We start from the raw sequence: 15,409 nt of genomic DNA, 5'->3' as shown, positions 1-15,409 counted from the left end.
TGCTGAAGGAAGGAGGCTGCTGTGTTTCACCTCCTGGGTGCCCAGAGATCCAAATCCATGCTGGATAAATCCCATTTTCCTGTGCCACACTGCCCTTCCCAGCCAGGCTGGGGGTGACAGGGTGCTGTGAGATGACAAATCCCTCGCCCAAAGGGAAGGGTTTGGCCAGTGATCAATGTTTTGTCACTGTTTTTAGATCAGCCTGGCAGCAGGTGGAGGTTTGTTCTCACCTGAGTGGGTTTTTATTGGAAATGGGAGGAAAATGAAATACAGAAAATATTCCATGTTCTTGGTACCAGTGTGACACATAAATCCTCCTTGGCGTGGTATCTGTTCATGAGGAGCAGTCCCAAAATATTTTCCACATCTCTGCCAGGATGTCTGAGGGATTTTTTTTAATCCATTTTAACTGCAATTAACTCCAGGAATGAAGTGCTCCAAACTTTTGGGAATGAAGTGCTCCAAACTTTTGGGAATGAAGTGCTCCAAACTTTTGGGAATGAAGTGCTCCAAACTTTTGGCCTTAACGAGAGGATGATGCTGGGCAGTAATTGAAGATATTGCATCCTGCAGGAATCTCCTGCTTGGCATTCCAGGAATCCAAGCTTTATGGGTTTTTTTTTGCTTCTGCCAGTGTGAGGTAAGGTTAAAACTGGGATTTGCCAGCCCAGGATTCCCAGGCAGCCACAAGATCCTGCAGTGGAGTAAGCGAGCAACATTCCACTCGGGAGTTTTGCTCCGGCTCTCCCATCGGCAATCCCGGTGCTGACACCGCCTCGGCCGCTGCTCCAGGGCTTTATCCCCAATTCCAGCCGCTCTCAGAGCAGCCCTGCCATGCTCTGTGGGAGGCAGGGTCCCTGTTGGTGGCTCTCAGGCAGGACAGCAGCTCCTCGGGGACCAGCATCTGCTCGGGGCCATCGCCGGGCAGCTCCCAGCGCTGCTCCGGGACGGATCCGTGTCCGGCCTGCCCCGGGAATTCCAGGCTGCTGTTGAGCACCAGGTTGATCTTGTCCAGCAGGCACAGCTGGGGTGTCCCTCCCTGCTGCTCCCACAGCTTTGGGACGGGGCTGCTGTAGTCCAGGCGGGACATTCCCACCTCTGCTTGCGGGATGGCCGCGGGCGGCTGCGTCTGGTGGATCCCGGCAGCCACGTATCCCAAAGCGTTCCCGCCGGAGAGCTGGGGCTTGTAGGCACCCAACTGCTCTGGGGACAGGCTGCTGGGGACCACCACGGTCCTTGGGACATCCCTGGGCTCGGGCACCTCCGCCCTGGCCTCGCTGTCCAGGCTCTGGTGCCGCTCCTGCGCCGGCACCTCCTGGACATCCGAGAGTGCGGGGTCAGCGGAGGCCAGGAAGGGCTCCTGGAGGATGGAGCTGGGGAAATCTGCCTTGTCCTGGGGAAAAACGAGGGCTGAGGCAGCAGGGTTTGGTAACAGGAGAGCTCTCATTAGGGCTTGGAGCAGCCTGGGCCCAGGGAGGGAATGGGATGAGATGTGAGGTCCCTCCCGGCCCCGGGCAGCTGTGGCCATGGAATACAGGAAATGTGGAATTCAGGTTTAACAGAATACAGAAAATGTGGAATTCAGGTTTAACAGAGTACAGGAAATGTGGAATTTAGGTTTAACAGAATACAGAAAATGTGGAATTCAGATTTAAGAGAATACAGAAAATGTGGAATTCAGGTTTAACAGAGTACAGGAAATGTGGAATTCAGATTTAAGAGAATACAGAAAATGTGGAATTCAGGTTTAACAGAATACAGAAAATGTGGAATTCAGGTTTAACAGAGTACAGGAAATGTGGAATTCAGGTTTAATGGAGTACAGGAAATGTGGAATTCAGGTTTAAAGGAATACAGAAAATGTGGAATTCAGGTTTCACAGAGTACAGGAAATGTGGAATTTAGGTTTAACAGAATACAGAAAATATGGAATTCAGGTTTAACAGAGTACAGAAAATGTGGAATTCAGGTTTAAGGGAATACAGAAAATGTGGAATTCAGGTTTAAAGGAATACAGAAAACGTGGAATTCAGGTTTCACAGAGTACAGAAAATATGGAATTCAGGTTTAACAGAGTACAGAAAATGTGGAATTCAGGTTTAAGGGAATACAGAAAATGTGGAATTCAGATTTAATGGAATACAGAAAATGTGGAATTCAGGTTTAAGGGAATACAGAAAATGTGGAATTCAGGTTTAAGGGGATACAGAGATTCCAGCCTGGGAAATGATTCCTGAGCAGTTCCCAGCACCTCAGAACTGAAGCCTCTCCCCATCCCTGCTCCTCACAGCAGCTGCCCTCTCCCAGCTAGGAGGGAATATTACCAGAGGAGGTGGTCTCAACTCATGCCAGGGGAGCTTAACTTGGACTTTTAGGGAAAATTTCTTTGTGGAAAGGGCTGTCCAGCCCTGGCACAGGAGTAGAGTCCTCCTCCCTGCAGGAATTTAAAATTGGGGCAGTGCTGGTTGGACTCGATGTTCTCAGAGGGATTTCCCACCCTGAATAATTCAGTAAAGCCAGGCTTTAATGAGGGGAAGCAAAGCCAGGAGATCACTGTGCCCTCACCTGCAGTGACTTCACCACGCTGCTGTTCTCCACGTGGGGAAAGTCCTCAAGCAGCCACTTGGGCAGCAGGGACACCAGGGCGGCCTTAACCCTTCACAAAAGGCAAAAACAAACCCCAAACGTTACTCCAGTGGGTCATTCAGATATTCCTCATGCAGGATGAAACTGTCTGGGTGGGAAGGACACATGAAAAACACCCAGCCTTGGAAGCTCTGGGTTTCCTCTTCTTTAATTTCACAAATTTCATGTTTATTTGACTTTTTCAGTTGGTCTTTGCCTTACTGTAGAGCACCAAAAGTCTTTTCATATAACAGCCTGATAAATGCGTGACATTGCCCTCAGGCTGAGGTGAAAAGGACTCTGTCATTGGTTTTAAAACATCCCAGAATAAATTTTATATTTCTTCTATATATATATATTAAAAAAAAAAAGAGTAAAAACTTATGAATTGGAAATAAGAAAAGAAGATAAGGAGGAGCAAGGAATACCTTTTCCTGACTGATTTTTTAAACATCACAATTGCAAAGAGAACGGATGATCCGAGCACGCTGAGGCTCAGTCCCAGGAAAACTCGGATGTCATCATCTGCAGGAGGAGGGACAGGGAGGAGGTCATGGCCTGGGTGCTGCAGTCACTCACCGTTTCCTGCCCCAGCTCAGAAATGCTGATGTGAATTCCTCAGCCCGGGCTGGTTTTGCTTTTGGTTTAAGAGCTGCAGGGATCGTGACCTTTACAAGCAGAGCATCCCCAAACGGTGGAACTGCTGAAACACATCCCTGGTTCTGGCTGCAGGGTGGAATCAGCCCCTTGCATAGGTTAATTTGATATTTCCCTGGTTTTGGCCCTCCCCCTTGGACTGGGCATCGTATTTTAACCTCGTTGGGAAGTGGAACTCAAAGCTTGCAGTCTGTGGGTGCTGCTCACACCCGAGAGCACACAGCCTTCCCTGAATGTGGGGAAAACCTCCTTTTTCAGCTCTGACCACCCCCAAAGCATCTGACAGCTCCCAATTCCCGCTGCCAGGAGCTGCTCGGGTTAAACCTCCCGCTGGTGGCCAGGAGAAAGCCTGGCTTAGCAAGGCAGGGCTGCCCTCCTTACCCTGGGACGGCTCGCTGTAGGCGCTGCCCAGGAGCGGCTCCTCCGCAGGGGCTGCAACAGAGAGGGGAGGGGGATGTCTGTGGTGCCTTTAGAGGGCTCTGGGTGACACAAAACCTGCCTTGGTTCTGTCTTTTTAGGAAAATAAGCAGTGGTGTAACGAGAAGAGTTAAGCTCCCTGAAGTCACGAGTGACTCCAGCTCTGCTGGGCTCTCCAGTGTCCCCACAATTAAAGGTGGTGCTGGTCAGCTCCTGTCCCCACCTACAGAACCTCTTCCCACCACATCCCTCCCTCCCCTCAGCACCCAAAACAAGGATTAATCCCCCTGGGGAGATCCATCATTTTTCACAAGCATTCCCAGGCTGTTTAACGGGTTTTCCAGAGAAGTTGTGGATCCCTGGCAGTGCCAGGCTGGAGCAGCCTGGGATGGTGGGAGGTGTCCCTGCCATGGCAGGGGTGGCACTGGCTGGGCTTTGAGTCCCTCCCAACCCAAACCAGTCTGGGATTCTGTGATTCCCAAAGTGCCTGCACCCCTCGGGAATGAATTTCCTGATTATTTCCATGCAGTGAGGGAAGGTCTGCAGCTGAGGGCCCTGCCATGGCAAGAAGCCTCTTTGAGCTGACATAAGCAGCCAGCTTTGATCCTGGCCAATTCAGCAATTCCCTCGGGATCCCTTGTCCTGGATTTGGTGCCATGGAGGAGAGCCCTGCTCCGAGGACAGCACCCAGCAGCCAGGGCCAACCACGGGGCACCCGGCCAGGAATGTCTGCTCCCATTTCTTGGGAAGAGCTGCCCTTCTCCAGTTGCTTCTGCAGAAGCCCAGGAGAAGTCCCTGAGCAGCTGCACAGGACCCACCCCAGGTGACATCGGTGCCAGGAGCTGAGGACACCCTCGGGTGTCCCCTCAGGTGTCACCTGCAGGTACTCCTGGCTCTGACAGCCCCTGATGGCCCTGCCAGCCCCACCTGGCCCCTCCACCCACCCTGCCCAGGGCGGGCTCTGTTTAAGCCCAGCCCTGGCCCTCAGCCCCACCTGGGCTGTGCTGGGGCAGCTCTGGGGGCTCAGACCCAGCTCTGGTGTCTCAGACCCTCCTCTGGGGGCTCAGACCCTGCTCTAGTGTCTCAGACCCAGCTCTGGGGGCTCAGACCCGGCTCTGGGGGCTCAGACCCTGCTCTGGGGGCTCAGACCCAGCTCTGGAGCTCAGACCCAGCTCTGGGGGCTCAGACCCAGCTCTGGAGTCACAGACCCAGCTCTGGGGGCTCAGACCCAGCTCTGGGGTCTCAGACCCTGCTCTGGTGTCTCAGATCCTCCTTTGGGGGCTCAGACCCGGCTCTGTTGGCTCAGACCCGGCTCTGGGGTCTCAGACCCTGCTCTGGTGTCTCAGACCCCTCTCTGGTGTCACAGCTTGGCCTCTCCCTCGAGGCCCTGCCCAGCTCTGGAGGGTGCCCAAAGCCGCCCCCGGTGATGGAGAGGAGCTTTTCCTCCCCTGAACCCTTCCCAGCACTGAGGCTGCCTGGCCCAGCTGCACATGTCCCTTCCAAGCGCTCTGTGATTCCCACTGCAGGTGGGAAGGGCAGGCTGGCTCTGCTCTCTGGAAAAGATCTATTTTCCTTTTATATTTTGCCTTTTTTTTTTTTAATATCTGCTGTATTTTGGTTTATGCGTGACATCTTATTGTGAGCTCTGCATGTGCAACCTCACTTTTCTGCCATGGAAAGGGACAACAACTCCACTGAAGGAAAATGAGGTTCGTGGGTGTTCTGGGTCTGTGCAGGGAGCAAAGACCAGCTAGAGATGGATTTTACATAAATACATTGATTACATGTATTAAATTTGGGGTTTACACAAATACATTGATTAAATGTATTAAATTTGGGTTTTACACAAATACATTGCTTAAATGTCACTTTTCTGCCATGGAAAGGGACAACAACTCCACTGAAGGAAAATGAGGTTCGTGGGTGTTCTGGGTCTGTGCAGGGAGCAAAGACCAGCTAGAGATGGATTTTACATAAATACATTGATTACATGTATTAAATTTGGGGTTTACACAAATACATTGATTAAATGTATTAAATTTGGGTTTTACACAAATACATTGATTAAATGTGTTAAATACATTGATTAAATATATTAAATTTGGGGTTTACACAAATATATTGATTAAATGTGTTAAATACACTGATTAAATGTATTGAATTTGGGGTTTACACAAAGACATTGACTAAGTGTATTAAATACACTAAATGTATTAAATACATTGATTAAATGTATTAAATTTGGAGTTTACACAAATACATTGACTAAGTGTATTAAATACACTAAATGTATTAAATACATTGATTAAATGCATTAAATTTGGAGTTTACACAAATACATTGACTAAGTGTATTAAATACACTAAATGTATTAAATACATTGATTAAATGTATTAAATTTGGAGTTTTACACAAATACATTGATTAAATGTATTAAATACATAGATTAAATGTATTAATTTGGGGTTTACACAAATACACTGACTAAGTGCATTAAATACATTGATGAAATGTATTAAACACACCGATTAAATGCATTAAATTAGGGTTTTACACAAATACATTGACGGAATGCGTTTTATCTTTCCGTGCCCTGCTCGGGGCAGGGTTTGCCCCCTCCCCAGCCCGGGGGATGCCCCAGGTGAGGAGCAGCACCTTTTCCCCGGCAGCTTTTCCCCGGCTTTCCCCCCCAGGCTCACCTGGGCGGGGGGCGCTGATCCCGCCGGGATACACCGCGTACAGCCGCACGCTCGGGAGAGCCGCTGCCCCTGCCGGGAGAGGACAGGTTTACCTCCCAAAAAATGGGATTTTGCCTGCGGGGAGGCTCTGGGCTGGGCCAGGGGAGGGTTACCCAGTGCTGAGAGCGGCTGGGGTGGCCCCTGTGGGTCTGGGGTCGTTCCTGGCCCACCAGCTCAATTTTAATTCATTTTTTTTTCCCTCCCCATCCCCTCCCTCCCCTGTGAGCGTCACCCAGGGACCCCAATCCTGCCCTCAAATCTCCAACTGCTGCCCTCCTCCTCCTCCTCCTCCCCTAAGGGCTCTTCATGGCCCCACTCCCCAAAAACAAGTGGGCAGGGGCTCACACTCAAATGAAGGTGCCTTTATAGTCTGATTTGGAATTACAATCTAATTGGGATTGATAGTCTGGTTTGGATTTATGCTCTAATTGGGATTGATAGCCTGATTTGGATTTATAATCTAATTGGGATTGATAGTCTGATTTGGATTTATAATCTAATGGGGATTGATAGTCTGACTGGATTTATGCTCTAATTGGGATTGATAGTCTGATTTGGATTTATAATCTAATTCTGGTTTATAGTCTGATTTGGATTTATAATCTAATTGAAACTGATAGTGTGATTTGGATTTATAATCTAGTTTGGATTGATAGTCTGATCTGGATTTATGATCTAATTGGGATTGATAGTCTCATTTGGATTTATACTCTAGTTTGGATTGATACTCTGATTTGGATTTATAGTCTAATTTGGATTTATAATCTGATTCTGGTTTATAATCTGATTTGGATTTATAATCTAATTGGAACTGATAGTGTGATTTGGATTTATAATCTAGTTTGGATTGATAGTCTGATTTGGATTTATAATCTAATTGGGATTGATAGTCTGATTTGGATTTATGCTCCAGTTGGGATTGATAGTCTGATTTGGATTGATAGTCTAATTTGGATTTATAATCTGATTCTGGTTTATAGTCTGATTTGGATTTATAATCTAATTGGAACTGATAGTCTGATTTGGATTTATAATCTAATTCTGGTTTATAGTTCGGAATCTAATTTGGATTAATAATCTGGTTTGGATTTCTAATCTAGTTGGGATTCACACTCTGCTTTGGGTTGATAAGGTGCTGAGGAGCTGTGCCAGGCAGAAGAGGGGGTCCTGGGTGTCCTACCTTGGATGTAGGTGTGCGTTTCCCGGTGTGGGATTCTCTCCCAGCAGAACTGCTCCCGCTGGCCGTGCTGGGGGCTGGAGAGCCACTCCAGGATGAACCAGAGCGGGGGGCTCTGGCTGGGCTGGGGGGGCTGCCACTGAACCAGGACCCTGCTCTGCTGCTCAGGCTTCACCTCCACGGCCTCTGGGGCTGGGAATTCTGTGGAGAAAGAGGGAAAGGGCTGTCAGCCCAAACTCATCCTTGGAGACCGGGAAGGGTCAGCCCAGCCCAGGGCAAATGTGGCTTTCCTGGAAGGTTTTGAAAACTGAAGGGTGAACAGGGGATTATAGAATATGGTGGGTTTATAGCTAAACAGAAAGATTTATACACATATTCTATCTTTATGTATTGATCTGTATTTCATAGAATCATTTCGGTTGAAAAAGACCTTAAAGATCAAGGCCACCACTGCCCTGTGTCTCCAGGTGCCACATCCATGTGGCTTTTGAATCCCTCCTGGGATGGGGACTCCACCCCTGCCCTGGGCAGCTGTGCCAGGGCTGGAGAATCTTTCCAGGAGGAATATTCCCAAAATCCACCCTGAGCTGCCCTGGCCCAGCCTGGGGCCGTTCCCTCTGCTCCTGTCCCTGTTCCTGGAGCACAGCCCGACCCCCCCGGCTGTCCCCTCCTGGCAGGAGCTGTGCAGAGCCACAAGGGCCCCCTGAGCCTCCTGTGCTCCAGGCTGAGCCCCTTCCCAGCTCCTCAGGGATTCTCCAGCCCCTTCCCAGCTCCCTCAGGGATTCTCCAGCCCCTTCCCAGCTCCCTCAGGGATTCTCCAGCCCCTTCCCAGCTCCCTCAGGGATTCTCCAGCCCCTTCCCAGCTCCCTCAGGGATTCTCCAGCCCCTTCCCAGCTCCCTCAGGGATTCTCCAGCCCCTTCCCGACTCATTCCCTGCCCTGGGCACGCTCCAGCCCCTCACTGTCCTTCATGGGGGACAGTCCCTGCCCTGGGGCTGTGCCCACGCTGTGGCTGGCACAGCCCAGGTGCCCCTGGCCCTCCTGGCCAGCTGTGCTCATCCCCAGCCAGATGTGGAGCTCTGTGCCTGCGAATCCCAAGCCCACACCATCGGCTCTGTCACGTCCCTGAAATGCTTCAGCTGCCCCTGCTTACCAGAAACCTGCACGGTTCTGATAAACATCACAGCTTAGAGAGGTTTTTCCACCTTGTTTCTCTTCAGTTTCTTTTTAGTCATGTGTTTGTCCTCTGCTTGAATGGGACTTTCCCCTCCCATTGCTCATTCAGAGACGTTTTTCAGAACTAGCAAAGTGTGGTTGTAGGGAAAAACCACAGCCCAGGGCACAGGGACATAAGGTGGTCCTAAAAGGATTTAAAAGGGGTTTTTTTCCCCCCTTCTTTTTCAGTTTGTAGGGACCCAGCTCACAGTGGGGGCTGGCAGAGGCTGCAGGAGCTGCTCTGGAGCAGGGGAGCAGCCTGGCACCCTTTGCTTTGCCAGACAACACGGGCAGGGCAAATTTAAAAATAAGTTTGTTGCTGCAGCTTTAGGAGATAGATTCCAGAGCCTGAAGGGGCTCCAGGAGAGCTGGAGAGGGACTGGGGACAAGGCCTGGGGGGACAGGACACAGGGAATGGCTTCCACTGCCAGAGGGCAGGGATGGATGGGAGATTGGGAATTGGGAATTGTTCCCTGGCAGGGTGGGGAGGGGCTGGGATGGAATTCCCAGAGCAGCTGTGGCTGCCCCTGGATCCCTGGCAGTGCCCAAGGCCAGGCTGGATGGGAGGTGGGAAGTATCCCTGTCCACGGGACAATGAAATGAGCCGGGCTTTGAGGTCTCTCTCAACCCAAACCACTTCAGAATTCCATGATGCCACATCCAGCTGGGGAGCATCTCCAGGGGCCTCGTCTGGAGGACTCTGCGCCCCCGGTGGCGCGGGCAGAGCCGTGCCAGGGCGCGTCCCCGCACCCCGGGCACGATGCTCTCCGTCCCCGTGGTTGCCCCGTACCTTCCTGCTCTGCAGCCCGGTTCAGGGGGATGCTGGCCGGGCTGGAGACCCCTTTGGCGTTGCGGGCGGTGACCAGGAGGCTGCGGGCTCCGGGCGGCACCAGCACGGCGCACTCGGTGCCGGCGGTGCGGCACAGCGGCCGCGCTCCCGCCGCGCTCCCGGCGCTCACGGCGTAGCCCAGGATCCGCCCGCGGGCATCCCGCGGGGCCAGCGGCTGCGGGGCACAGCGACAGGGGTCTGGGCATGGCCGGGACACCCGCACCGCTGTGCCCCGCCTGGTGGGGTTTTTTAGGGATGGGGGGATTTGGCTCCGAGCCGGGCCGGCGTTTTCCTGGCGTCGCCGCGGCCGAAGGGCTCCTCGGGGAGGGCGGCACCGGCGGCCGCTCGGGGAGGAGCAGCGGAGCCGAAACCCCGCGGAGGCTGCCCCGACCCGCCTTACCTTGATCAAGACCGTCACCTCGCGGCTGCCGTCGGGCAGCGCCCGGCCCAGGCGGCGCCACACGGCGGGAGCGGCGGCGGGGGCTCGTGACACACCGGAGTGACACCGTGACACACCGGAGGGTACGCCGGGAGTGACACCGTGACACCGGGAGTGACACCTCGAGGGGGACACCGTGACACACCGGAGGGCACCCTGGGAGTGACACCGTGACACCGGGAGTGACACCTCGAGGGGGACACCGTGACACACCGGAGGGCACCCTGGGAGTGACACCGTGACACCGGGAGTGACACCTCGAGGGGGACACCGTGACACACCGGAGGGCACCCTGGGAGTGACACCGTGACACCGGGAGTGACACCTCGAGGGGGACACCGTGACACACCGGAGGGCACCCTGGGAGTGACACCGTGACACCGGGAGTGACACCTCGACGGGGACACCGTGACACACCAGAGGGTACACCGGGAGTGACACCGTGACACTCCGGGAGTGACACCGTGACACACCGGAGGGACACCGTGACACACCGGAGGGTACGCCGGGAGTGACACCGTGACACCGGGAGTGACACCTCGAGGGGGACACCGTGACACACCGGAGGGCACACCGGAGGGACACCGTGACACACCGGGAGTGACCCCGTGACACACCGGAGGGACACCTCTAGGGGGGACCCCGTGACACACCGGGGGTGACACACCAGGGGTGACACACCGGGGGGCCCCGGGGCTCGCGCACAGCCGCAGCCCCCCAGGAAGCCCCTCCCGCCCGGGCTGCCAGAGGAGAGGGCGCAGACGGAGAGCAGCGGGGGCGCTGCTGTTTGCGGTGAGAGCATCCCCCGTTCCCCGCTGGGCTCCCCGGGATAGCCCAGCCGGCCGTGCCAGGCTCGTGCCCAGGCCAGCAGCTGGCATGGATGCGCGGAGCTGCCTCAGGGTGACCGCGATTTGTCGCGACACCTCGGCTGATGTGATTTTTCCACGCAGGGCAGCGAGCAAGGCACTAAGGATGCTGGAATCTGCTCGGTGGGAAAAGCCCGCTGGGAACATCCAGCCCAACCACCCCCGGCACTGCCGAGGCCACCACTGCCCCGTGTCCCCAAGTGCCACATCCGCAGGCACTTTGAACCCCCTCCAGGGCGGGGACAGCTGTGGCAGGGCTGGCAAATGCCACTCGCGGGTGTCACCGGCGCTGAGCCCACCTGCCTCGGGGGTGCGGTACAGGAAGGGGGGGCTCCAGGCGCTCCAGGGGCTGTGGGCGGTGCCGAGCCGGCACCTGGCCTGGAACACGAACTCGGTGTCGCTCTGCAGCTCGTGCTGCCAGCGGGGACCCTCCTGTGGCACCTTGTCACACATCTCCACCTGCGAGGGAAGCAGGGCGCTGGGGGAGCGCGGCCCGGCGGGTCCCCAGTGCCACCCCCGGGCACGGGGCATGGGCACGACCCGCCCTGTCCCCTCCAGTGCCACCCTGCGGGGCACAGCCAGAGCCATGTGTCACCACGGGGGTTTTGGGGCTCCTGTGGCAGCGGGGGTCAGGCTCAGCCCTGGCAGCACTCGGGGGTGTTCCCATCCCTGCCCCAGGGTGGTTTTGTCTGGGGTGTGCGCTGAGCATCCCCCAGGATTTTGTGCCCTGTCCTCGCAGAGCGGAACGTTTGGAAATATTTGGAATTCCGTCTTTTTGCTCAAAAAGCTGAGCTAACCCTGCCCACGAGGCCCTCTGCTGTCCCAGATGGCACCAGCTCTGCTGCCCCCCGAGCGGGCCCTGCCTGGGGGTGCCCGTTGGACCAGCACAGAGCAAAGGGGTGAGTTTGGGATGACCCCAAATATTCCCGTTGCCCGCGGGGTCTCCAGCGGGAGCGGGACTGGCATCTCCTCACCGGGGACAGGTAGGGGGGTTTGGGGGGTCCCGGGGGGCTCACATGCCACGTCGGGGTGCCCGTGGCCCTGTGCCTCTCCTCGCAGTGCACGCTCCTCAGCCGGGTCCGGCTCCTCCAGCGGGTGGTGGTGATGGCAGGGGACGTGTCCGTGGTCTTGGCGCCGACGGCCACGGGCAGAGCGGGCACCACTGTGGGGACAGGAGGGAAGGGAGGGGAGGGGGCTCTCCTTGGGCTCGGGGTGTCCCCACAGGGACACTGCAGGGCAGAGTGGCCACGCACAGCCCCAGCATGCTGTGCTGCTCACGGGGGGATGCAGGGAGGGAGGGATGATGGAGGGAGGGAGGGAGGGATGTGGAGGGATAATGGAGGAAGGATCGATGGATGGATGAGGGATGGAGAGATGGATGGATGGATGGATGGATGGATGGATGGATGGATGGATGGACAGACGGAAGGACAGACGGATGGACAGACGGCCAGGCGGCCGTACCGAGCTCCTGCAGGCGGAGGCGCCGCGGGGCCGAGCGGGCAGTGCCCAGCGCGTTGCTGGCCTGCACCCACACCGAGTAGTGGCTGTCATTGTGCAGCTCTCTCAGCAGCACAGGTGAGTCTGCAGGGAAGGTCTTTTCTTCCTCATCCTCCTCATCCTCCTCATCCTGTGCCACCGCCCTGGAAGCAGAATGCCCATCCCAGCACCTGTCGTGCCCATCCCAGCGTCTCCCCCCTCCACTGGCACGGCCACCCTGGCTCCTGAGGTGTCACAGCTCGTGGCCAGGGCATGGCCATCCCCAAACCCAGACACTGTCACCCCTAAAGCAAGCTGGACAGTCACTCCCTTCCCTGACACTGCTGCTGGGGATTTGTATTTTCACAGTGGGAAGGGAACTCCTTCCTTCCTTTCTGGCTGCACGCTTCAGTTTGTTCCCAAATTTAGGCAGGAGCTTTGTCCCTTCTCCTCACAAAGCTTCCGTCTGATGGGATTTAATATCCTTAAAACTGAGTCAGGAGGACTGAGAGCCTGCCAGGCTGGAACCATGGGTGCATCCTGGGCTGGGCTGTGACATGCCAGGTGGCACCGTGGGGACCTTGGTGGCAGGAGCATCCCCGGGTGGGGCTGTGGCACACCGTGCAGCAGCCAGCGCCTCTGCTTCAGCTTCAGGCTGGGCTTTGGCCTTTGGGCAGGGCTGGGTTCACCCCCTTTGTCTCGGAGGGAGCCCCTCAGCTGGAAGCCGCGGGGGCACGGTGGATGCCAGCCGGGCACTGCCCCTGCCCTGCCGAGCGCAGCCTGCGGTTCAGCCTGCGGCTCTCGGGCAGGAGGTGACAAAACGTGAGCTGTAGGAAGTGGAACTGGGGCACGGCAGCCCCACTGTCACCGGGGCTGCCACCGGGGCTGTCGCCGGGTGCCACCCCCGGGGGCTCACCTGCGCAGGTGGAGGCTGTGCCGGGTGGGCAGGTGCGTGACCCGTCCCGGCTCCCAGCCGCACTCCAGGCGCTCCGAGCCCTCGGCGATGGCGCAGCTCAGGTTGCCGGGGGGGTCCGGGGGGTCTGCGGGGGCGAGGCCGGGTGAGGGCACGGCCCCCCCGGCTCCGCGGGGCTCGCCAGGGGCTGGGGGCACTCACAGCCCGCCCGGAGCTCCGTGCCGCACACCAGGCGGTCGCTGTGGGGACAGCGGGAGAAGCAGGCGACAATAGCGAAGGGCATCTGGAAGCGGCGCAGCCGGAGCAGCACGGCGCCGCCGGGCAGGGCCAGCGGGGTCCCCGGGGGGCGGCTGTAGTTGAGGAGGATGAGGAGCTGCTGCGAGGGGCAGCCCAGCCAGGAGCGGCAGCCGACGGCGATGTCGGAGCCCAGGAGCACCACGGGCGCGGGCTCGATCCACACGCGCCCCTTGCACTCGAAGCTCGCAGCACCTGCCAGAGAGGGTGGGCTCGGGGCTGTCCCGGGACAGCAGAGGGTGGGCTCGGGGCTGTCCCTGGACAGCAGAGGGTGGGCTCGGGGCTGTCCCGGGACAGCAGAGGGTGGGCTCGGGGCTGTCCCGGGACAGCAGCGGGTGGGCTCCGGGGCTGTCCCGGGACAGCAGAGGGTGGGCTCGGGGGGCTGTCCCGGGACAGCAGGGCTCGGCAGGGAGCTGCTCTGCCCCCTGGGATGCAGCCGCAGCACAGCCCGCCCTGCTCACTTTCAATCCCACGGGATGCGGGTAAAAGGGGGGCAGGAGTGATGCCGGGGAGAAGCTGCTCCCCCTGAGGGTGGGCAGGCGCTGGCACGGGGTGTCCAGAGGAGCTGTGGCTGCCCCTGGGTCCCAAAGCCAGGCTGGGTGGGATTGGGACACTCTGTCCCTGCTGGGATGAACCCCCCACCGCTTCCCCCGCTGACTCATCCCGGCAGTCAGAAACGGCCCGTTTCGCCGGTTTCACCGATTTCAGGTTTTGCTCTAATGTTTAAATGACTGCAGGGAAATAACCTGCGCTCTGAGAGCTCTGATCCCCAAGATTAGGGCGGCGGGGGCGCTGCCCTTCCCTATCAGATGAAGCTCTGCAGCAGCCCCGGCTCTCAGGCGCTATCGGCTCCATCTGCCCTTCCTGGAAAGGGCAGGGCTGTGCTCGGGGCTGCAGGGGCAGAGCCGGGCACAGGGGCTGCAGGGGGCTGGGAATGGCCCCGGCAGCCTGGGATTGTCCCCGGAGGGATTGTCCCCGTTCCAAGGATTGGAGAGGGAAGGAGAAGAAGCTGCAGGGCACGGGACGCCCCCCCTGCAATGCTCCCCCTCAACCCCACAGCTCTGTAATGGTCCTGTTCCCACCCCAAATCCCCCGCGGCTCCAGGGCGTGGCTCGGGTGCCATCCTGGTGGCCCTGTCGCCGTCACTCACCTGGGCACAGGCAGCAGAGCAGGACGGGCAGCACCAAAGCCTGGCCGGCCCCCGCCATGGGCTGGGCTGCGGCATAGTCTGGGGGGTAAAAAAACATGGAGCGAACCCTGCCGGGAGCGGGGAAGGCAGCGTGGGGTTGTGGCAGGGAGATCTGAGCAGCCCTGCCTTGGAGAAGGGGGGATTGGGGGGCAGGGGGTGCTGCCCCTCTGCCCAGAGCCCCCCGAGTGCTGCCTGCAGGGCTGGGCTCCCTCGGGGACAGGAGAGATGAGGACACCCTGGAATGAGGGTCAGGAGAGCCTGGAAGTGTGGAAAGGCTGGGGAGCTGCTCAGCCTGGAGAGGAGGGGGCTCAAGGGGGATCCTTGGGGTGGATGTCTGGTGGGGGAGTAAAGGTGAGGGAGCCAAACTCCTCCTGGAGTGGCCCAGGGACAGGACACGAGGCAACGGGGTCAGGAAATCAGGAAATTCTAGCTAAACATAAAAAAAAAGAAAGCTCTTTAAAGGTGGCCAGAGTGGGGCTGCTGCCCTGAGAGCTTGTCCTGCAGCCTCCATCCCTAGGGATGCTCAGACATGGTTTTATGGGATGGAAACTCCCTGTTTCCATAACATCTTT

The 15,409-nt window shown here is 57.1% G+C and overlaps 1 protein-coding gene across 1 annotated transcript; it reads right to left on the bottom strand.

The window, feature by feature from the left end:
* Window positions 1–796: 796 nt before the first annotated feature.
* On the bottom strand, window positions 797–14,895 carry IL23R (interleukin 23 receptor). Its single transcript, XM_041398310.1, has 13 exons — window positions 14,799–14,895; window positions 13,556–13,843; window positions 13,358–13,481; window positions 12,427–12,605; window positions 11,937–12,124; window positions 11,262–11,421; window positions 10,058–10,140; window positions 9,619–9,832; window positions 7,618–7,815; window positions 3,664–3,714; window positions 3,054–3,150; window positions 2,566–2,656; window positions 797–1,393 (listed from the first exon to the last, which is right to left on the bottom strand). Exons 1-13 carry the CDS (start codon window positions 14,893–14,895, stop codon window positions 797–799), a joined length of 2,367 nt encoding a protein of 788 aa, XP_041254244.1.
* Window positions 14,896–15,409: the final 514 nt, after the last annotated feature.

The sequence above is a fragment of the Onychostruthus taczanowskii genome, unplaced genomic scaffold, assembly GCF_017590055.1.
Source record: "Onychostruthus taczanowskii isolate IOZ18803 unplaced genomic scaffold, ASM1759005v1 scaffold144, whole genome shotgun sequence".
NCBI lineage: Eukaryota > Metazoa > Chordata > Aves > Passeriformes > Passeridae > Onychostruthus > Onychostruthus taczanowskii.
This window is presented reverse-complemented; position numbering and strand designations above follow the sequence as displayed.

Excerpts from the sequence above, each read along its gene's own strand:
- IL23R (XM_041398310.1), bottom strand. The coding sequence starts at position 14,895 with ATGTTTTTTTACCCCCCAGACTATGCCGCAGCCCAGCCCATGGCGGGG. Across the intron at positions 12,125-12,426 it reads CCTCCGCCTGCAGGAGCTCG|TGGTGCCCGCTCTGCCCGTG; the intron begins GTACGGCCGCCT and ends CTGTCCCCACAG. Across the intron at positions 9,833-10,057 it reads AGGTGACGGTCTTGATCAAG|CCGCTGGCCCCGCGGGATGC; the intron begins GTAAGGCGGGTC and ends TGTGCCCCGCAG.